The following is a 23,203-nucleotide window of genomic DNA, read 5'->3' as shown; positions in this document are numbered from 1 at the left end:
TTATTTTGGTCTTTGTCTCTTTAAAACGATAATGGGATTTACCTGTCGACCACAATTGGCGCCCGAACAGGGACTGAAAACATTCTGTCTGGAAGGGATTTCCCTGCGTGCGCACATAACACTGATTTCAGTGAGATGGGGTTATTTCCTTTCCAGCCGGAATTGCTTTTCTATGAACCTTGAGGCAGAGACCTGAATGCCTGGACAGAGAGGAACGTTCCTGAAGACTTCGGTGCACCAGGAGTGAGTATATGTTTTCTTTTTGGTGGTTTGGATTTGTGTATGTTTGTGTGTGTATGGCCTGTATGATTTGTGTGTATAATTAGTGTAATACAGGTTGGGGAAAGTATGGGGACTTTACTAGGGGTAAAGTGCTGCTGAGACTGAAATATCCTCCATCCCCCATATCTCCATTAGGGAAATTGTTAGTACAGTGGTTAGAGGATTGGTTGGAAGCTTGTACAAAGGTATTAGATAAGGTGATTATGATTAATTATTGTAAGGAGGTTTGGCTGACGTTTGTGTTGATACAGCCTAATTATAGGTGGAGTAAGTTGGGGAGTCAGACCCATATTGGATCAATGCTTTGAAGAAAGTTTTGGTGAAAAAAGAAGTTGAAAGTTCAATTGTTATATGTTGAACCTCAGTTCCATGTTCAGTAGTTTAACTCCTCTTCCCCGAGAAGTTCTAGAGTTTTGTATGGGAAGGAAGAAGAAGAGGAAGGTTGGGATCCTTTAGCTTATGCTACATGCCCACCTCCCCCTCCTTCGTATAATCCAAGTTGTGGGTGAAATTGATGTTGTTGCTGGGAGCAGAAAGGAAGAGACTTCAGCAGGGCAGTAATATAGGCAGCTGGAGAAGGAGTTGGGTGAATTGTTAGTAACTGTGAAACAGAATCCATCCACTTCTCCTCATGTTACATGTTCACAAACTAAAGGAATGTTTCCTTTAAGAGGAATGCTGAATGGTATTGCGGCTTTTGTGAATGAGACTTTGACATCTTCTGATCTGGAAGATTATAAAAGAAATATGCGTCTTTATGGGCGGATCTGATTAAGTTGTCTGAGTCATTGGATTTATTCCTGAGACCCAATCTGTATACTTTTGCAGAGTTACAGCATATATTGGGTTATTTGTTCTCCCCTGAGGAGAGGTCACAAATTCGCAAGGCAGCTATGGTTTTTTTTGGGGATTAAACCCAAGTGGGGGCTGTTCAGCCCGTTGCTGCAGATGTTAAGTCTCCATTAGTTGATCCTGGTTGGAACAATAATAATTTAGCTGATCGGGAACAAATGGAGGGAGTTAAGACAGCTGTACCTCAAGGAAGAAACAAAAGTTTTTGAGGTGGAACAGTTGTGGGAAGAAACACCATTTGTGTTTCTGGAAAATATTAAGGACAATTTGAATAAGCACACTGGTCTTTCTCCTGAAACGCCGGCTTATGAGTCCTTAATGAAAATGAAATTTGTGACAAAATCATGGCCAGACATACAGAAGCTTGAAAATTGGGCTACTACTGATATTGCTGCTCTGTCCCATTCAGAATGGCTTTACCTGAGCTTCTTCCTTACCAGCAGCATGTTAGGCTTATCTTTAGTTTATTTGCTGTTTAGCCCAGGGGTCCCCAATCCCCGAGCCGTGGCCCACTACTGGGCCTTGACCCTTTTGGAACCAGGCAGTGGAAGTGGCAGACGAGTGCATGCATGCATCCCCCCTTGTACAAATGGAGCTGCACATGGGCGCTTGTGCACTGCATGCACTGAACCATCCCCTCCTCCTCCCTCTGGTCTGCAAAACCAAAAAGGTTGGGGAACTTTAACCCATGAATTACCTTTATTTTCCAAAATACCAATGACCTCCTCAGATTTACCAAGTGGAGATGTTTCTTCAACATACTGACGGCAATCCATTCCAATGCTCCAAATGATTTCACCTAATAGTTTCACTTAGCAAAGGGGAGAAGATAAAAACCCATGTGACACTTTTAGTAAATGACCTGGATGTCAAATACTAATCATATATCATCTTCTGAACATATCCAGGAAGAAAAAGACACAGTGCAAAGTACTGTTTGCATATCCACATCAGATGGCCTCAAAGTATACCATTATTAAAGGTATTAAGTCACTGAGAATTAGAAAGGCTAGTTCTTACCTTTAATTTTTGCATAGATCATTCATCAAGGTAATCAAAGTGGACTCACCATTATATCTTGGGCAAAACCCTAATTGAAATTGATCCATACATTCAGTTTCATCCAGATCAGTGGTGCGTTGCTAACAGTTCACCCCAGGTCAGGGAAACCAGTAGGAGCGGCGGTGGGAGGCTCCGCCCACCTGCCCAGACATCTCTGTGCATGCCAATGGGGAAATCAGATTCCCCTAACAACTGTTACTAGCTTAACCACTGCAATTATTCACTTAGCAACTACCGATATGGAAAGGTCGTAAAATGGGGCAAAGCTCATATAACAAATGTTTTACTTAGCAACAGAAATGTTGGGCTTAATTATAATCATAAATTGAAAACTATCTGTATACAAAAAGATGTTGAGATTGTAGGAAGAGTGCAGAGAAGAGCAATAAAGATGCTTAGGGGGCTGGAGCCTAAAATATATGGATTGCAGGAACTGGGTATCTCTAGTCCTTACCAGCAGCACCTTAAGCTTATTCTTGATTTAGTTTGCTTGCTATTTAGTCCAGGGGTCCCCAACCCCTGGGCCATGGCCCATTACTAGGCCTTGATCCTTTTGGAACCAGACTATGGAAGTGATGGGCGAGTGTGTGCCTCCCCACTTGCACAATTGGAGCTGAGAAGGACTAGGGGTGACACAATCTTCCAATATTTGAATTGCTATCACAGAGAAGAGGGGGTCAACCTATTCTCCAAAGTATATGAGGGCAGGATAAGAAATGACAGATGGAAACTTATCAAGAACTAAGAAGAAAATTCCTGACAGTGAGAACAATTAAGCAGTGGAACGGCTTGCCTGCAGTTGTGGATGCTCCCATCACTGGAGGTTTTAAAGAGATTAGAAAACTATTTGTCCAGAATGGTATAGGGCAGTGGTGAAATGCAAAATTTGTTACTACCGGTTCTGTGGGCGTGGCTTCGGGGGGGTAATATGACTGAGTGGGCATGGCCAACTTTTTTTTTTACTTTTAAAACCATTTTTTCTACAACCTCTTCGGCTGAAGAGGTTGTAAAAAAAATACTTTTAAAGCCTCTGACAATCCCAGCTGACTTGCCTGATCGGCAGAGGTTTTCTTTTTTTTTTAAAGCCTCTGACGATCCTAGCTGACTTGCCTGATCGGCAGAGGCTTTTTTTTTTAAAGCCTCTGATGATCCCAGCTGAGCCGCGCAATAATCAGAGGCTTTTTTTTTTTACTTTTAAAAGCATTTTTCGTCCAAAGAGGTTGTAGAAAAAATGTTTTTAAAAATTAAAAAAAAAGCCTCTAATGATTGCGCGGCTCAGCTGGGCAATGGGGGGAGGGCAGGGATTTTTGCTACCGGTTCTCCGAACCACCCGCCTCCATCACTACCAGATCAGGAGATCCGGTCCCAACCGGGAGCATTTCATCTGGTATAGAGTCTCCTGCTCTATAGCAGGACTAGGGGGTCGGACTAGAAGACCTCCAAGGTTCCTTCCAACTCTGTTATTCTGTATCTGGAGTTACGAGGTCATAATTTCTCTTATCTCGTTATTCAAGAATGGAAGATTTGAGACAACTTTATGAGTTCTTCTGTATCCAGGGAAGGCCTTTTCAATAAAGGTTAAAAAGCTATCTTTCTTCATTAAGAATATAAAACATTCTTAATATAAACAATTACGAAGATATCTAATAAAATATAAAATATTCAAGGAAACATTAATCACTATAAGAAATAGTGGGCTAGTACCAGCCTGGCAGTTGTTATTATTATTATTATTTTTTATTGAAAAAGTTTTCAAATACAAATTTTTCCCCCTTTTTTCCCCCCTCTCCCTCCCCCTCCCTAACCCCCCCTCCCCACCCATCCCCCCTGTGACTTCTTCATAACAAAAAAAAAAACCTAATTCATAACAGATTACTTACTCCCTCCTCTAGATATTGACCTTTACTTACTAAAAATATTATTAATATCATAACATCCCCCTTTATCCATACATTTCAGAAAAGAGAAAAGAAAGGAAAAAAAAAAAAGACATTATACTATGACATTATAGAATAACTTCTCCACTTTAAAACTATACGATAAGTCCTACTTTAACATTTAATCTTCTATATATATTACTATAACATTTCAAAGCGGCCTTCCCCATAAAATCTAGTTTAACATTTATTCCACTCTATCCATTTCCTCCACTCCCCTAAATATATCACTTAAAAATCCCTTTTCTTAGACTAATCAATCTACTAACTAGCTTATTCACCCACTATCATGCAAAATTACCATACACAACATTTCTTAATATCTTTGATTCACTGCCCACACTACTTAAAAATATATGTCTATATTTTCCATTATATCTAAATAAAAAAAAAGAAAAGACAATGACTTTAAATTTATAATCCATATAGTATCTTCTTTGAGGTCTTTCCACTGGATTGGTAGAACCAACATCCATAATCGGGTAACATAGCTTGCTGGTGCAACAGTTTATTCAGGATCTTCAATCATATCTGCCCCCATCAGTAGTAAATATCTTCTTATATGTATAAAAGTAAAAACAACCACCCGAGTGACATTATAATTATATTCCATATAGTAATAATTGTGGGTTTCATCAGGATTATTAATTCCCATCATCGTAGTGGGTAACAACCCGATCTTCTGCATGCCCCAGCATAATTCTCTTGCCTTGTGATTCAAGATAATATAATATGTTTATCAACACAAAAAGAAATTCCAAAATGGATAATTCAAATCCATCAGTTTAAGGCTCGTTTCACGTCCCCAGATTACGGCCATGCAGAGATCTGCCACAATCCTCAGGATGATATTAACCAATACGTCGCCTCTTCTGTGTTTACACATAATCATTCATATTTTAAAGTCACTGGCTTCACTGTTGCCTGATTTAGAAATTTCTATTTTTATGCCACCTATTTCTTTTTTTCTTTTCTTTTTGTGGGTTTGGTTTCCATCCTGGTTTCCTTTCTACAAATTGTGTATCATCTGGTCGGTTTTTATTCTGCTTTGTAGATTGGTCTTGTTGGTTTTGTTTTTGTATCTCATGTTTCTTTTTTATCCCTTGTATATCCCCTAATTGGTTTCCATGCTTATCCTTGCCTTGATAAGTCATCACATTAAGGTTAGATGCCACTTCTCTCAAATTTGTAGATAGTCCAGCTGGGGTATCCAATAAATCCAAAGGCAATTCATCTGGTACAGTCTCTGTAATTCAATATTTTACCTTTATTTCCGGCTCCTTCTGCTTATCCTGTATTATACCTGAAGATGTTAAGTTCATTTTCAACCTATTTTGATAAAATTCTTCCGCTCTTTCAACAGTATTTAGCTGATATCTTTCTCCTTGGTATCTAAATATAATACCAACTGGGGCGTCCCACCTGAATGGGATATTTCTCTTTTTTAACTCATTCACCAGAAAACCAAATTTCTTCCTTTCCATCAATATCTTAGGTGGGAGTTCCTTGTAAATCCAAATCTTTCTTCCATACAATTGCAAATTAGAATTGAAGGAATTTTGCACGATATTATTCCTAATTTCTTTATCTGTAAAATAAATCACCACATCTCTAGGCAATTGCCTTTGCTTGGCAATCCAGGAGTTGATTCGATAAACTCTGTCGATCCTACAAAACACTTCGTCAGGTTGAACCTTTAGAATCCCAGCTAGAAATTCAGAAGATATTTTCCTTAAATCATCTCTATTATTTTCCTGCAAACCTCTTAATCTTATCACATATTCTGTGAAATTATATTGTACCATTAAAATCTCTTTTTCAATCTTCTGTTGCAGATTTTCTGCATTACCATACTTTTGATCAGCATCCATTTTAGGTTTTTCTTCTAAGCTATTATCCTGAGTGTTTGTCAAATCATTTTCAATTTTTTGAATTCTATTGTCCAATTTATCTTGAATTTCTTCCATTTTAGACTCTAGTACATTAGTATTTGTGTCCAACTGTATCATAAATTCTGTAAAACCATTAGCCACTTTTGAGAATTTTTTCTCCAAAAAATCAAACTTAGATTTCACCAATTCTTTAATTTCCTGCTTAAATTTTTCAAGTTGCTGATTCACAATCTCCTCCCTTCTTTCAATCTCCTCTATAAAAAATTCTATTTTATTAAAATCAGGTTTCTGAGACTGAAGAGTTAAGACTTGTTCCTTTAAGTTGTTGGTAGGGGAATCCCCCCCCCCCTTCTTGTTTATCTGACTTTATGAGTCTCAGTGCCATGTTTCCGCCCAGGCAGGCTTTGTTAAAAAAAAAAGCAAGAAAGAAAACAAAAAAAGACTTCTTTCCAATCAACAACAATATCAAGTCTCCAAGGGAAAAAAAAGAGAAAAAGACACAGGAGCGAAGTTTTGTCTACAAATGTAGCCAGTGGTATTTATTCCGCTACATTGTAGTAATAGAAAACGGAAGGACTTTCCCTTTCAGCCTCTCCTCCAGCCGATGCCATTTTAAAAGGCTTTTTTTCCTCCTCTCTCTTAAGTAATTTTTAAAAAATCAGTAAAATACTTGCAGTTCAGTATTACAGGTCCAGCTCACATTTTCTTTGGGTAGTCTGTTAAATTTGCAGGCTTGCTTTTGACGCCTGGCTCTGCATCAGCAGAGGTCTCCCAAAGCCCGGAGCAGCGGCTGGGGATACGGGGCATCTCATCTGCTCCGTCCCAAAAGTAAAGGAAAAACTTTTGGGACTCCGCAGAGAGTTCTACCCACCCCTGCCGGCTCTATCTCCGTTTCCTCATGGAAACGGAGTTTTTTCGAGCCGCCATTCCGTTGTGAAGGCGGCTCTGACAGGCGATGGAAGCTGACGATCCCAAAGGAATGTCTGGCAGCGACAAACAGGAAACCGGAAGTCGCAGTTGTTATTTATCAAATTTGTAAAACTATGATTTTAGGAAAAACAAGATTCAATCTCTGGTTTTCCTTTTCTTTTTTCCCCCCCAAACTGGTAATTTTTAAAAACTGTAAACTGTAGTTAATACAATATAAAAAAACTGCTTCGAGGTCACTAGACTCCACAGAGAAAGTTCAGTAAAGATAGCTTATAAGCAATTGGGTATTGGAGATGCAGTTCGGGGAGCACATATGGTTTAGGCTTGCCTTATAATGCTTTACTTTGTACCATCTGTCTGCCACTGAACTAGTATTTTTTCCACAGAACTGTTGATGAAGAATTACAAGTAATATATGTCATCTACAGGTTCCCAAAATTTTTGTCCTTTTTCAATGTTGTAATACGTAGCTTTATAGTAAGATCATTTGTTAATAATTATATAACACTGAAAAATCAGTTTCACATTTCCATTTTTCTTGTATCATTGTTTAAAACAAAAAGTTATTTGAAGTCCAAAATACATTGAATACCTTTATTTTGAGGTTGATGTAAATTCTAAAAATGCCAGCTTCCATCAAATAATCAAGCAAATGCTCAAAGGCACAAAGGAGCAATACAGTTCATAAATCTATCATGATTAGGCAAACTTCAGAGCTTAAACCAGTTAATGAGACTTTGGGAAAAATATTAAAGAGTATCTTATTTACACTTCATAGATAACATTGTTGAACTATACCTTGTCTTATTCAGACACAGAGAAAAACCATTTATAAACTGTTCCATTTCAAGTATGTTGAAAAATGATATAGGTAGGGTTGAAGAGAACAAGCCTTCTTGAAACTCCTTGTATGGTAAGGAATATGCCACTTTAGTTTTTTAAAAAAGTCCAAAATACCGCATATGCCTTTATAAACACTGGTTCAAAAAAGTTGAATGCATTCCTTGTCATGAAACCAGCAATGCATAGTATAGCTAGCCTGAACTGTATCTGTCAACCGGGAGGATTTGAAACCTGCAAGGTCAAAAGTTACTTCTACCATATTCAGAAACTATCTAACACCTTTTTCCAACTCCAACATCAGAGCTAAGTGCTACAGAAATTCTCTATCCTTGAAAACAAAGATAGCTATCATAAACACCAAGCTCTATGGGAAAAATATGTATGGTTTCTGAAAGAGGAAATAAGGAATCAATCACATTTACTCTTCTTTAGGATTTCAAACACATGCTAGCAGAATTTCAGGAAAAGGTATTAAAATAAATTATAAACAAAAGAAAAAATATAAAATTATATTCCATATATTCAAATGCATGAAGATGAAGCAGGGTTACAGTTTCATAATACTTTCCAATTACTGTTATTTCAAAATCAGATCTCATGCAACTCTTTAATAAAAGTTAGACACTGATACTTTGCTTTTTTTCAATGTAATTTACTTTTCTTTCCCAATATTATAATAAAGTGTCAGCATTCTATTATGCAAATGAGAAGAATATGGCACAAAATTAGATGTAGTAGTTTTTTGCTGTTAATTTGAATCCAGTTTCAGTCTTGATTTTCTGCTCCTGTCAAACACTTCTGGAATATTCGTTGTGATCTAAATGGATAAAGATAAGAATTCTAGGAGGTCAGACTATACGAGTGAGTTCTATTTTTAAAAAACAAATTAAGTTTCAAAGTCTTATTAACTTCATCTGCATTGTTTTAATACAAAAATTACACAATAAAATGTACAAAAATCAATTATTCAATATATGTATTTCTTGAACATGCTTAACCTAAAATTACAGTGTGCAAGTTTGCATATTAGTATATTTTGAGCCAATGAGATATAAACTATAATTCTAAATTATATTTTATTTATTAAACATTTTTTCCAGGAAAAAATAAGTTTGTAGAGAAATTTTAAATATAAAAATATATTAATTCCCTTACCACCCTTTACTCAAGTTTGGTACTCTTAAAATACAAAAACTGCCTTATATATACTTGGGGTTACTTACACTTATTGTGCTTAGCATGTTAAATGTAAACATAAGATTCATTGGGACACTCGGGTTTACTAATTTACCCTAGTGGTCCATTTTAAATCTGTCAACACCAAAACTGTAAACTGCAACCGCAAACTTAAGATCCCTTAACCCTAGAAAACACTCAAGAGGCGAAAAACTGCCTCCCCAGGGCCAAAGATCTATATACGGCGTTCGGGATATACCGGGCGGCGGCGGCGGCGGCGGCGGCGGCGACTGCCCGCCTTTCTCCTTTTCCTCCCGTGGTATCTCCCTGAAACGCACTGACCGGGACACGAAATACCCAATAATCGTCCACACTCCCATCGCGTACAGCAGAGAGAACCGACGCGACCACAGGACGGCCCGCGGCGTCTTAAGGTCGCCACTCGTCATCTCTGCGTCCAACGGCCCTTTTAGCGGCCACAAGAAAGACGCCCTAAGGCAACACCGAGCGAGGCAGAGAACTTGCTCCCCGCTTCCGCTGCTTCCCAACCTCGTGGTTTGCTTTCTCCGCCACCTCGGATGTCATATCCTGTCTTGAAGCTTTCGGTAGCTTTCTCTTCCCCCGCTCCCCGCGGCTCAATTTCCCAGGTAGAACTGACCTTTCTGAAGATGCTCCGGTAAACCAGAGGTTCTCAATCTTGGCAACTTTAAGATGTCTGGATTTCAACTCCAAAATTCCCAGCCAGCACGGCTGCCAACCAGAACTGCGTAGCTTGAATGTCAGTGTTTTAACTGTTTCTCAAGATTGGCAAATTTAAAAACGTGTGGACTTCAACTCCCAGAATTCCCTGGCCAGCTGTTGCCAAGATTGAGAAACTGGTATAAACAATGGCTAAAAAACGCCCTTAGTTTTTGGCCATAATTGATTTGAATGAAAATCTCCAAATCTCTTTTGTGTTCAGCAGTATCAATGTTCTCATTTTGTTAACCTTTTTGCAGACAATCCCATCGTGCTTTTCATACAACCTGCTGGAGAAGTTTGCAGATTTTTCCATACATCAAGAAGACCATATACCAATGCAGAGCACACAATAAAAATACAAGTTTTATGTTTACAAGTTTTAAGTTTACAAGTACTCCAAAGTTTTTGAACCTTTAGTTAATCTAAATAACTATGCCTAGGACAGCTAATTCTGGAACCAACCTGTATTGTTCTTAACTATTGATAGTTGATTGTAAAAGGCAGAAGCTATCCACCACTTTGATATCTTTGGCTATCAATCCAGAACTACCTGTATTTGATTAGCAGTACCTTAAATTGCATCCAGGTCATTGCCAACCAGTACAAGTTGTGGAATGGTGTTCTCACATGGGCATGCCAAACCATGCAATTTTTTTTAAAAAAATATTAAATCTATATGCTACCTATTTTGCTATCCAAAGTGACTCTGGAAAGCTTACAATGCAATAGCAATAGCACTTAGACCAGTGTTGGTGAACCTTTTCAACACTTTAGACCAGTGTTGGTGAATCTTTTCGGCACAGTGCCAAAGTGGGAGCGTGCACGCATGCACGTGGGAACGCCAGAAACCGGAAGAGCAGTTTCCCCGGCGCACATGTATGCACCGGGAAGCTGAGCTTCTGGTTTCCGGCGGGCACATGCATGCCAGTCACCTGATTTTCTGATTTCTGGTGCACTTGCGTGCGTGAAGACCAGCTGGCCGGAAGCTCAGCTTCCTGGCGTACGCATGCATGCCAGGGAGCTGCTCTTCCAGTTTCCGACGCTCCCAAGTGCGCGAAGACCAGCTGGTCTTCGTGTGTGCATGCGTGCCAGAAACCAGGGGCCTGGTGGCTCAGCAGATTGATAGCATTGTGATTAACACCAGCTGTCTGCAATTACTGTAAGTTTGAATCTCACCAGGCTCAAGGTTAACTCAGCCTTCCATCCTTTCTAAGGTAGTTAAATTGAGGACCCGGTTTGTGGGGGCAATAAGCTGACTTTGTATAAATGTACAAAAGTATGAAGGCTATTGCTTAATGCATTGTAAGCCGCCCTGAGTCTCCGGAGAAGGGCGGCATATAAATCAAATTAAAAAAAAACAAAAACGGAAGAGCAATGGGCGACAGCTAGCATGCCCAGAGAGATGGTTCTCTGTGCCACTTCTGGCACGCGTGCCATAGATTCGCCATCACAGACCTAGACGTATATACTACCCCACAGTGCTTTACAGCAGTCTCTAGATCATTTACAATGAAAGCATATTGCCCTGAACAATCTGGGTCCTCATTTTAGGAACCTCGTAAGGATGGGAGGCTGAGTCAACCTTGAGCCAGTCAGGATCAAAACTCCTGACTGTGGGCAGAGTTTGCGTGCAATACTTCATTCTAACCACTGTGCCACCAGAGCTCAATTCATTTCTTGCTCCACTGGATTCTTGACCAACTGTACCTTCCAAAATCATCCTTAAGGGCAGTCTGTGTAAAGCACATTGCAATATTCCAGGTATCAGATGATATAATGAGCCATGGAGAAATATTTGGAAGCCATTACAAGGCCAAAAACTTAAAAGTTTGATATTGATCAAAAAACAAATGTTCTTGCTCTTTGCCAGGTAACAGCTGAAGTAAATACCGTATTTTTCAGAGTATAAGACACACTTCCCCCCCCCCCAAAGAGGCTGAGAATTTGGGTGCGTCTTATACTCAGAATGTAGCTTTTACAAAGCTTTTTTTCAGCCCTAACAAGGCGCTAGCGAATGAAGCGATCTTCTACGCTTTGCCTGCTGCCTCCGACTCAGCTGTGCTTTAGCTTTTTTTCAGCCTTAACAAGGCGCTAGCGAGTGAAGCGATCTCCGTGCTTTGCCTGTTTTTCTCATTGCTGTTCCCTCTCAGCTGTGCTTTAGAAGCTGTTTTTTTATTGCCAAGCAGGGGATAAAAAGCATGCGCGCGGGCTCAAAACCAGCAAACTAATGTGCTGAAGCTCAGACTAAGAACGCTAGCCACATAAATACCTGTAGGCAGATTTTTTTCCCCTATTTTCCTCCCCAAAAACTAAGCTGCGTCTTATACTCTGAAAAATATGGTAAATCAGCCTCTCAAGAAAATGCTTCTCTATCTAGTATGTATTTATTTATTTATTTGTATACCGCCCTTCTCCCGAAGGACCCACTCCTTTGTTATATAAAGAAGTGTTCCAAATATCTTCATCTCCTTAGAATTTTCTTTTGTCCATACTTTGTTTAGCCATTGCCACTGAAGGTAAGAGACATTAGCTGCTATGAAGAGATATATCACACAATGCTGTATTTGTTGGCATAAAGCTTAACAGCATGTTCAAAGAAAATATTAAATTGTAACAGCCAGGGTCACACATTAAGATGAAAAGAAGCAACCCTCATTACTGCTTACCATGATAAATGGTAATAATAATTAAAGTACCCAACTATTTTCAAAGTATATACACTAGTTTAAAGGTTATGTAAATATAAAAAAGGTAAAATTAACATTTAAGATCATCATCGTCGTTCAGCCATTCAGTTGTGTCTGACTCTCGGTCACTCAATGGATCAACACTCTCCATGCTCCTGTCTCTTAACTGCCTCCTTCAGATCTGCCATGGTCGTCCCAGTATCATCTTTTACAGTGTCCAGCCAGTGGGTATTAGGGTGGCCTTCTCATTTTTCCACTGATCACTCCTAGTATGATTGACTTTTCAAGTCAGCTCTCATGACAACCAAAGTATGACAGCCTCTGTTTGGCAATTTTGGCTTCAAGTGATATTTTTGGTGAGTCTAGGACTTCATTATTTTTGCAGTTAAGATACACAATAGTTGCCTCATAGTTCAAAGGCATCCACCCTTCTCTTATCTACCCTTTTTCAGAGTCCAAGTTTCACAGCCATAAGTAGCAATTGGAAAAGTTATTGCATTAACTAATCTGTATTTGTTGTGAGGCTGATGTTTTTACTTGTTCAGATGTTATTCATGCCAGACCTTGCAGTTGTTCCAAGTGCTATACGCCTTCTTACAGTGGCTGCCTGATCAGAGTACAATGAGTGAATGAGCTGGATGTGGTAGGTGGCATTCCCAGTTCTTTGAGGCAGTTCCAGAGCTTGTCATAGTTAACACAGTCAAAGAATTTTAGGTAGTCAATGAAGCACATGTCATGTAGAGGTGTTTTTGGTATTCCTTTGCTTTTTCCATCATCCAGCGTAGACTGGCAATATGATCCACGTTCCTCTTCCTTTCTGAAATCCTGCTTATACATCAGGCAGTTCTCTGTTGGCAGTTGGATTCAAACATTGCTGGATTATCTTCAAGAGAAATTTACTCACGGTGGTATCAAGGCTATGGTTCAGTTGCTGGAGCAGTCTTTCTTATCACCTTTCTTTAGTATTGGGATATTGATCTTTTCCATTTTTTTGGCCACTGATAATTCTAAACTAACATAATCAAAATGGAGTAGAAAAAGATTGAATTATCTAACAGAAGCTAGGGAGATGTTATAACCAATCAGCACCCAATACAGGTAGTCCTTGATTTACGACAATTGAGCCCAAAATTTATGTTGCTAAGTGAGTATTTGATAAGTGAGTTTTGCCACATTTCTTAAGTAAATCATTGCAGTTATTAAGTTAGTAACATGGTTGTTAAGTGAATTTGGCTTCTCCATTGACTTTGCTTGTCAGAAGGTCACAAAAGAGGATCACATGACCCCAGGACACTGCAACTGTTATAAATCTAAGCCAGTTGTCAAACTTCCAAATTTAAATAACCTGACCATGGAGATGCTGCAACGGTCATAAATGTGAAAAATGGTCATAAGTCACTGCTGTTCTAACTTCGAACGATCACTAAATGACCTGTTGTAAATCAAGGACTATCTATATATAGAATGATTGTATTCACTAACTAAATCTTGTCAGTTGTGTAACTTTTTTGCATTTTTCTCTTTTTCTCCTAGTTGAAGAATGTAGTATATCTATTAAGAATATTTTATTACAAAACAGAATCTTGTGTGACTGCTGTTAGATTATTTTGCATTTTATAGTACATGGATATTTTTGTAATAAAGAACTGTTCATAGTCTGACAATGCTAATTCATTGCATCTATCCAAGCCAGAAAATTAGGAATGGTAAACCTTCCACCCTGCCCCCAATAAGTGGTAGAGAACATAATACACTAAGAATTAACACTATTCTCAAATTTTATTTTGCTTAGTTGTAAGGGCAGAAAAATGAACTATGCAGGACAATATAAATGCAGATTTTAATCTTGGTATAAGAACATGAAAATGAAGAGTTTGTAGAATAAAGACAAGTATATCAATAAGTTAAATCTAAAATGTAAATTTCCCCTTTTTATATGGGTTAATTAAAACTCTTGATTTTAAAAAAAGAAAGGAATGTTATTAGTTTCTTGGTAGACTGTAATCTATCAGCAGCATGATTCAATAAGATTATTGTTTTTTGAGACTTTAGTATCAAAATTAGGATGCGCTTGATACAGCCAGCTTTTTTAGATGATCCATGAATACTTGTAGACTAACATCATCTGTTAGTATTGGAGCACCAGATTCCTGAAACAAGAAATTATAGTTTAGAAACAAAATCTGAGTGTGGGAAAAAATGTGGGAAAATTGGAAAAGTACAGCATAATTTGCATGATGTATAATCATGTTGACTCCTATTGTACTTTTTTTTATTTCCAAGTTTTAAAACTGACTTGAATGAGTGAGTGAGTGAGCGATGAATGAATGAATGCTCCAAGTCTAGTTTATGCAGTTTTGGCCCATAAACTATATAATTTATTATCTATCTTTCAAACACTGGAGGCTCAAGGGAATTTTCCAGTTAACCAAGCCCAACCCCCATAAATGGTAAAAATCAACTGACAAACTCCTGCTCCTTACATAATGCATGTCATAAATTGTGAGTACATGCACAATAGAAATAGAACCAAACACATCATTACTTACTTGTCCCCATGTGTACAGATTATTATGCGTCTGAGAAGGATTCACTTTAGATAGGAGAAACCGTGCCTGTCAAAGCCAAAATAAGCAGTGTAGATGCAATATAATTAAGATTGTCACATAAATTTGCCATTACTTGCATGTTTCCTTTTAATACAGCTCAGAATAAATTAAGTAGGATTATTTGGAAAGGAAAGAAAGTAGAAGAAAGAAAACAAGAAGCGAATCATATTCTGAAATAATGAATGCTTAAAGAACAGTTTCTGTTATAATCAGACAGAAACCATTATCAGTAGTTCCAGGTTAGATAACACTCCAAGTCGTCCTGAGCTTGTGACCATTCGTTCAGCAAACCCACAAAGTTATAATAGCTCCTGCTGCTTTTTGACCTATCTACTCACCCCTAAGGCATCCCTGCACACTGTAGTGCCTGTTCATGGCACTCCCTCATGGCACTTGCCCACCATAGCTTTCATCTGCAGATCTACTTGCATGAGATTCCCACTTTTTCCTACTTCTTAGTCACAAGACCCTCATTTAATGACCTACAGGCCTGAGGTTATGAAAGCAATTAAGACTGCTATGACTAAGCATTGAAATCATGTGAAACATGCTTTACAATTGCAATGGTTAGCAATGGAATTCCCAGTCCCAATTGCGATCATAATGTGAGGACTACCTGAATTCTGCCAGCAAACAATTGCCTCTCAGAACCAAAAAAGTAGCCAGGTTTTGATTTATTCAGAAAAGTGGTAGGAAAAAGCCTAGGATTTAAACTCTGGAGACCAATGTATTACACTTGACCATTATGTACTACAATAGACAGATACACTGTGTATATAACTATATTGCTTTTGATTGCAATAAAGAAATTAGTTACGTTATTCTTTGAGCCTTTTGCCCAGTAAGCCAGTTCCTGAATAATACATTCATTTCTGGAAAACTGGATTTTCAGCTAAGCCAGTATAAGGCCTAATATTAACACATCTTGCAAAAATATGGATTTTTCAATATGAACAGATGTTTAACCAAGGCTAAGAGACTGCTGGACAGTGGACATGCATTTCTAGGCTTGTAACCGTAGCCCAAGAACATTTTAATTCCTTCTGGTCCTTGTCAAGTAGGACATTGCCAAAGACAAGACAGGCCAAAGTCCTGAAGCAGCTCAATAATACTAGGAAGAAAAAAATCCCTCTTCTCTCAGGGAAAGATTGATGAAGCATTAGCAGTGGTTGAGCTATCTTAATAATCTTGCAAAATAAACTGGGCTAAGATAATGACTGGCCCAAAATTATCCTATGAGTTTCTTTAGTTGAGGATAGTTTAGAATCTAGCTGTCCCTGGTGGCAATTCATCACCTTAACCACTATGCCACCCTGATTCTCACCTGACATTATCTTCAGAGTCAACTTGTGCTGGATGAAGTGAAATCTCTCCAAAAGTTCAAGACTGATAGTGTGAAAACATTGGTATGATATATTACTAATATATTAAAACCAACATTAACTATAAATATAGCTATGGCACACCTTTTTTAATGCACTTAGAATTTTTTAAGTTTTCCTTACCTGGCTGCTTCCATGTTCTGTGTTAACATAGCGTGGCATTGGGAATCTTGTTTGTAAAATTTCTTCAGCATCATCCAGTGGAGCCTGCAGTAAATGCTTGAAGTTTTCATATTCTGGAATATCTTGATAACCAGCCTTACGCCACTGGGCAATAGTCTTGTGGAAAATAATGTGGAAGGAATTAATTAAGGAACTTTCATAAATATTTGTCTTTTTACTGCCTAATTCACATCATGTGCAAAATCCTTATATGATTTATTTCACATTTTAGAAAAAAATCAATGAAACCAAACACATAATGCCAAGCAACTGTTTGGTGAAAATATCTTGCCTGAGAATATTAAAAAAATAATTATGTAATTGTCACTTTTATTTAATCACCAACACTTTGTGCTAGTTTGGTTCTAAGCCAATTATGCTTTGTCTTATGCACCAAATGAAAGCAAAAAAAGGCCTTTGGAAGGAAAAGGAGCTTGTTATGATCCCAATCTACTTTTGGTTGCCATCAGTATTTGATACAATCCTCTCATCTCCACAGCAAGGCTAATTAAATCACTTTAACCACTCAGATGGGGGGAAATCTTTAACTTGTTCTGCTTCCTTTAAGAATTTGCCATTTCAGAAGTAAATCCTTTGAAAAAACAATTCAATATGTCATTCTGGACAAAATAAACCTGTTTGGGGCCAGAACTCTCACACAGTATCACATCAGGTCACTTCTGATTCAGAGTATTTATTTTCAGAGAGTACTGAAGTGTCCTAGGAAATACTTGGTTCTGACAGAAAAAGGAACTTTCTGGAACTCCTTGGAATTAATTAAATTTGCACATTTCTAGTGAGAGATGAGATCACAGAACCTCACATCATATTCAACATAATAGTTGAATTAGCATGATATGGAAATACAACTACTGTTAATAAATAATTTAACTTAAGTGTCATCATGAACCATTTCACTATTACATGTTTTTGCCAAATCATGGTAAAAATGATGGTTTAGTCACAGTAAAAAAAAAGTTATTCGATAAGGATATGCAAATCATTCCATGTATGAATCTTGGTGCTTCAGATCTATGTGGACACCCATAATGTACCTGTTAGGAGCTCTTTAATGAATATTAAATTAATATCCATTAAAGTGCTACAAATATTCAATTAATATTTGTTTGAGTACAAGAGGAAACAGGATATAATACATTTCTGCTCTCTGGTGGTTTCCAGATTTTTTGCAGCCCAGACCAGGTATCCTTCTCTTTCTAAAATGCACACTCATGATTGACTGAGGCTTGATATTTACTGCACTAGTTTCTTCTTTTGATTCCATAAAGACACTGTAAATGGAAACATTAATTTAGATCACGGGATAAATTGCTGATTAGTGATTTACACATACATAAAAAGCCATAAGACTTTGTCAGTGTGAATATGACAGCAGATTCTTTGCCTTAAGATCATAGTTTGTGTTGTTCTTTTAGTAAGCATATGGCTTGTATACTCTCAGTTCAGACAAGAGGTTTAAAAAAAACGCAGTGGACCTGAGATATGAGAGAGACTGCCTTGCTGTGCAAGACTCCTTTCCCTGATTATGGTCATCTGGAAAGGCTCATTTCTAATGGTAGTCAGAGGCTGGCTGACACTCAGGAATGAGTTTTTGCCATAATTGCAAAGCTTCTATGGAAAAAACTCACTAGTGCACTGACTTTTAAGGAGGCTTTAGAAACTCTGACAATCTACAAAACTTAATTGTTTATTTTACAAATTTTAATTTTTGCCAACAAAATTATTTAATTTTATTTTAGCACAAGATTTTATAATTTTATATAGTTTAGTTTCTGATATATTTTCTGTTTTGTGCATCACCTAGGGACTTCAGCTGGTCTAAAATATAAAATAGCTGGTCTAAAAACCAAATCAAAGAACCAAAAATTCTAACCAAAGAATTGCTTATTTACCTCACCAAGATAGATAACAATCTGGAAAAAAGTATCCATCAGCAGAATCCTATCAGCAAGAATGCTACTGCTATCCAATAGTACAGGCTAAAAGACACAAAAAGGGAAAGCGTAATTTTACAAATAAGAAGGTAAATATAACACAATTTTAACCAAACTTCATTTTTAATTGCAGAATTTGAAAAGATGCGCCCCTAATATTTCTATTTTTTTCTTCTTTGAAGACTGTAAATTTGAAAGATTTGTTCATTTATTTGTTCATATTTAAAAATGCTGCATTTTGAACATACATCAATTTTATCAAGTTTTTTTTATTACTATTTTCAGTCAACTTTCATCAAACATAGAAGGAGAATCACCTCAGGTGGTCCATAAAATGAATAAGAATAAAGTATAGGCTGAATCATAATAAGAGACTGGGTCAAATCCTGCCTGGCAAAGTGATGACGGTAATAGGAAGATTCATCTGGACTGTTATTGAATACTTGAAGGAATGGAGATCGTCGCAAATGGAACATGAACTAAATGGAACAGAAAAAAAACAGAAGTCACATTGAGTATAATATCTACTTTAATCATTTCCTGTCTCTTTGCCCGTCTGAATTATTTTGAGATACAAATACAAAAAAGGCATGTACCAACATAAAACATTTTACTATTTAATACAGTCTTCTGATAACCATAGAAATGACTTGGAGGCAAACAGCTACTTCTTTTCTTTTATTAAATTGTTTTATTTCTTTTAAAATTTTTGACATAGATCTTACCTGGGGGTACAAGGAGAATGAATCAGACAGCCTAAATGAATTTGGATCATCTTTGTTGTATTGTCCAAACTTCTGACACTGTTGGAGAAATATGCAGATCTCAATAATCCTTTGAAGATAATATAAATCTTACAAAGGAACAAGGAAGGAAAATAAAGACATCACCTGCAATATTTTTTTTCAAAAATATTGTTCATAATATCAAAGCAATAAAATTTGTCACTATCTCCTTTGTTTCTAATATGCCTAATAACCAAAATTATATTTTATAAAAGGATATTGTTTCAAAATTATTAAGAGCAAATTGCTTTTAAGGACATCAAATGCACAATATCATAAACAACATGATAAGACTGCAAAAGCCTAATGTAGACTTTGTCAAGCATTTGATGGTATCTGGTAAATTTATATGTAATTAATTGGGATTAAATTTAGTGGCCAGCTTTGAACAATCATATTTTGGCTTAAAACAGGCTCAGGATTTAACAATACACTGATTTATAATTTTGCGTCATCTTGCCCCTGTGTAGCTCAACAACTCCATGAACTCTGGGAGAGATCTTTGTAGTGAGGGCATGGTTAGTAGCCTGTTAGCATTTAATTCCATAATTCCTTGCCATCTAATTTTATGGAAGCAATCAGCATCCCTGAACACTAAGACAGATGTGCTGTTGATAAAAAAAAACCCACTTAATTTGAAGATTGTAGTATTACATAATGCTCAAGTGCCACTGGCTTCCTAGGTAACTGCTATGGCAAGTATCATATTTGGGCAATTATGTTTAGCATCCAAGCTGTAACTATTCTTAAGCCAGTCAGATTTGACAACTTTTAATTCAGGCTTTGATTACATCTTGATCTGATTACTGCAACATGGTTTTGTGAAAGTGCCCAGAAATTTCAGTTGCTACAGCTAGGCTCCTACTTAGAGCTTGTTACTGGTCTTGCATGATGCTTATAATCAGTTTAATTATCTGAGTATCTCATTATCTTACTTATTTATGTACTTATTTATTTATTATTTTTACAAACAAATACTCCTTCCTCCTGGTCTGCTTCTACGCTTGCTTTCTATCCTAGTGCCTTAACCACTAGACCAGGCCTGTCAAACTGGCGGGCTGGATACGTCATGCACAGGCTGCTCCCACCCCAGCTCTGCAAAGGCAAAAAACATCGCAATACGTCATGATCCGGCCTGTGATGCCGATGCACTAGACCAAACTGGACACCAAGATATATATATGAGAGGCCATTCTGAAGATGACCTTGTTTTCAGAGTTATCTTTCTTAGGCAAAAGGACAAAGGGCCCCTCCAGGATCATTTCTAGGCTAACAAAGGTACTTTCTTAAGAGCAGCATCTGGCTCCCATTCCCTGTGCTTTTAGAAGAACAGCCAAAATCTTTTTCACCAAGTTTTTAATTTTTAGTTTTAGTTTTAATTAATATTTTGAATTTTAGCCATTGATAGTCAAGTTGAATATCCATATACTATTAAACTTTCATTGTCATGACCTTTAATTGGACAAAACAGTACATAATATGGCAACAATTTTCAACCAAGGTACCTCAAATGATCTAACTTACAAAACATGTCCAAAATCAGAGACCCATGACTCCCAAGGGAATGAAATTTGAGAAAGTTGTGACAGTTTCCCAGCCCATCTTGCATCCCTTGCTCCCTCCCTCATCCAGCAGCAGCCATTTGCTTGCCTGCTAAGAAGGAAAGATTCTGAAGGCTCATTCCCAAATTCCCACAATACTCAAAAGGGAAGCCAGCAGGAAATAGGAAGTTGCTCCTGCTCCTAATGCTCCCACCACCCGCCTTTGGCCATTCTGTTTCCCTGTTTAGATAAGAAAATATATCTGAAACAATGACCTAACGGGGCATGGGTTGTCTAGTCCATGTCAGTAGTACAATGTGGCCACATAAAATGAATAGTGTCCAAGCTTATTCCTTTCTGAACTAGCTAATTGTCACAAAATGAATTTATATATATTGAACCAATTATTTTCTGAAAAGCAAATTGAAAAAATACTAATCAGCATTTACACTTGGAATTTTCAAGACAAGGATCAAAGCTTTTGGAATGCAGGGTGGTGAGGGGAGTATGTCTGATCAAGCAATCTTCTTTTTGATTCTAAAATTCATAAGCTTACAATTGATCATACTCACAAGTCTAATTAGTTGCCTATCCAGCCATCGCAAGACATCAGGCCCTTCCTCTGATTCAGCTCTGTAGACACCCAATCGAGCCATCAGGACAGCAGCTGCTTCTTGGTCAAATGCAGCTTCAATGTGCTGCAACTGACTCTGTGCATCTGCCCAACTAATTTATGGCAAGAATTAGTAAAATTTAGATTATTAAATGCCATAAAGAACATTCTACCAATAATTTACAGAAGCTTATGTTTGTTCTAAAACATTTTTATATCAGCCACAAAAATGAACTGATGGTCCATCTCAGTTTCATAAGCTATTTTATTTCGGGTTTATACAATACACCAGGGCAGTGTCCCTTAATTACAATTTCTAATCACAGATTGGTTTTGATTAGTTTATTTTAAACCATGGTTGAGCATATCATCCAAATCCAAATCTCTGGTTAGCTGACTATCAGCAACCATCACTTGATAGGCATATTTCTTTTTATTTATTTATTTATTTATTTATTTCTCAATTTATATACCGCCCTTCTCCCTAAGGACTCAGGGCGGTGCACAGCCAGAATTAAGAACATAAACTACAAATATTAAGAACAATTAATATATATATAAATATTTTATCTCCCATAAAGGACAGATTAGTCAAAATCATGAAGGGGGGGGGAACACGGTTGACCTTCACCTCAAATGTAAGGGTTCTGATTCCCCATAGGATTGCTGTATTTTTCTTCCTTCATTTTTTTAATATTTACAAGGTGGCACACAGAGCCATATCTGTGGGCACGTGAGCGTTGCCCTAGCTCAGTTAATTTTCAGGCCTCCCGGGCTCACCGGAAGTCAGGAAACGGGCTATTTCTGGCCTCCAGAGGGCCTCAATGGGGGTGGGGAAGGCCATTTTCACCCTCCCTAGGCTCCAAGAAAGCCTCTGGAGCCTGGGAAGGGCAAAAAATGGGCCTACCGGGCCCACCGATAACCTTTTTGCTGTCGTGTGCCAAAAGCGGGGGGCAGTGGGGGGGTCGCACGCACATGCGCAGGGTGAGAGGGGCACTGAATTATGGGTGTGGGCACACACAAGCGCGACCCCCCCCGTTCCCCCCTGCTTTTGGCATGCGACAGCAAAAAGGTTAGCCATCACTGCTACAGAAGGTTACCACAAAGGCTAGCTTGATAATAAGAGAAACCAGGTGAGATCTATTATCTGTGGGACAATCAGCAGCTCATCCCCCAGTCACAATGCTAAGTATGCTATTAATGTGGCTCAAACAATACAATTGACGCAACAAAGAAATGCAGCCAACAGAACCAAACCTAATTATCATAAATTATTCTCACTTTCTAGCAACAGTAGTCACACGAATGCGCCTCTGTGTACTGGAATGCTGATAATGCGTAACAAACTGGATAGCTCCTCTTCCACCCTGAGGTATTGGAGTGCTGTGCTGAAAGTTAATGAGATAAAAGTTGTCTAAAATACACCTTACATTTTAAAGACAGGTTGACATCATATAGGAGAAAAATGAAGTACAAGAGTATAATATACTCATTTACAACTAACACACTGGCTTCTTGGAGGAGCAGAGAATATGAATACTAAGATATAGTTCCAAGAGTTATTAGAACTAGACTGGAAGTGCAATAAACAATTTTTGCCTTCAAATAAGGTTCAAATAACATAAAGCAGTTTTCTTTTTACTCTTAGTAAATGGGCCTAGAGTTGTCATTGAATAAGATCTGAGTTCCTGAAAAGACCATCCAGAATTTTAAATTATTCTTAGAGCGGGGAGGGGATAGGAGAACAAGAATGT

The 23,203-nt window shown here is 37.8% G+C and overlaps 1 protein-coding gene and 2 long non-coding RNA genes across 5 annotated transcripts in view; 1 reads left to right on the top strand and 2 right to left on the bottom strand.

Moving 5' to 3' along the window:
• Window positions 1-7,535: 7,535 nt before the first annotated feature.
• On the bottom strand, window positions 7,536-10,170 carry LOC117662347 (uncharacterized). Its single transcript, XR_015733573.1, has 2 exons — window positions 9,633-10,170; window positions 7,536-8,615 (listed from the first exon to the last, which is right to left on the bottom strand). It is a non-coding gene; the product is annotated as an uncharacterized LOC117662347 (long non-coding RNA).
• Window positions 8,611-10,082, top strand: LOC117662348 (uncharacterized). Its single transcript, XR_004590337.2, has 2 exons — window positions 8,611-9,621; window positions 9,973-10,082. It is a non-coding gene; the product is annotated as an uncharacterized LOC117662348 (long non-coding RNA).
• A 3,992-nt stretch (window positions 10,171-14,162) lies between the features above and the next one.
• The window catches only part of SEC23B (SEC23 homolog B, COPII component), a 51,252-nt gene continuing 42,211 nt past the window's right edge, over window positions 14,163-23,203 (bottom strand). For all 3 annotated transcript variants that reach the window (XM_034411736.3, XM_034411737.2, XM_087891273.1), the window contains 8 exons: window positions 22,731-22,837; window positions 21,409-21,562; window positions 19,236-19,313; window positions 18,828-18,989; window positions 18,469-18,555; window positions 16,517-16,672; window positions 14,952-15,017; window positions 14,163-14,552 (listed from right to left, as the gene is read on the bottom strand). In XM_034411736.3, the coding sequence (XP_034267627.1) occupies window positions 14,463-14,552; window positions 14,952-15,017; window positions 16,517-16,672; window positions 18,469-18,555; window positions 18,828-18,989; window positions 19,236-19,313; window positions 21,409-21,562; window positions 22,731-22,837 (900 nt within the window). In that variant the 3' untranslated portion in view covers window positions 14,163-14,462. The remainder of the gene's footprint in view (window positions 14,553-14,951; window positions 15,018-16,516; window positions 16,673-18,468; window positions 18,556-18,827; window positions 18,990-19,235; window positions 19,314-21,408; window positions 21,563-22,730; window positions 22,838-23,203) is intronic.

This window comes from Pantherophis guttatus, chromosome 3 (assembly GCF_059756535.1).
Source record: "Pantherophis guttatus breed Tessera chromosome 3, ASM5975653v1, whole genome shotgun sequence".
In the NCBI taxonomy this organism is placed as follows: domain Eukaryota; kingdom Metazoa; phylum Chordata; class Lepidosauria; order Squamata; family Colubridae; genus Pantherophis; species Pantherophis guttatus.
The sequence above is the reverse complement of the archived record's forward strand: the minus strand, read 5'-3'. Positions and strand labels throughout refer to the sequence as shown.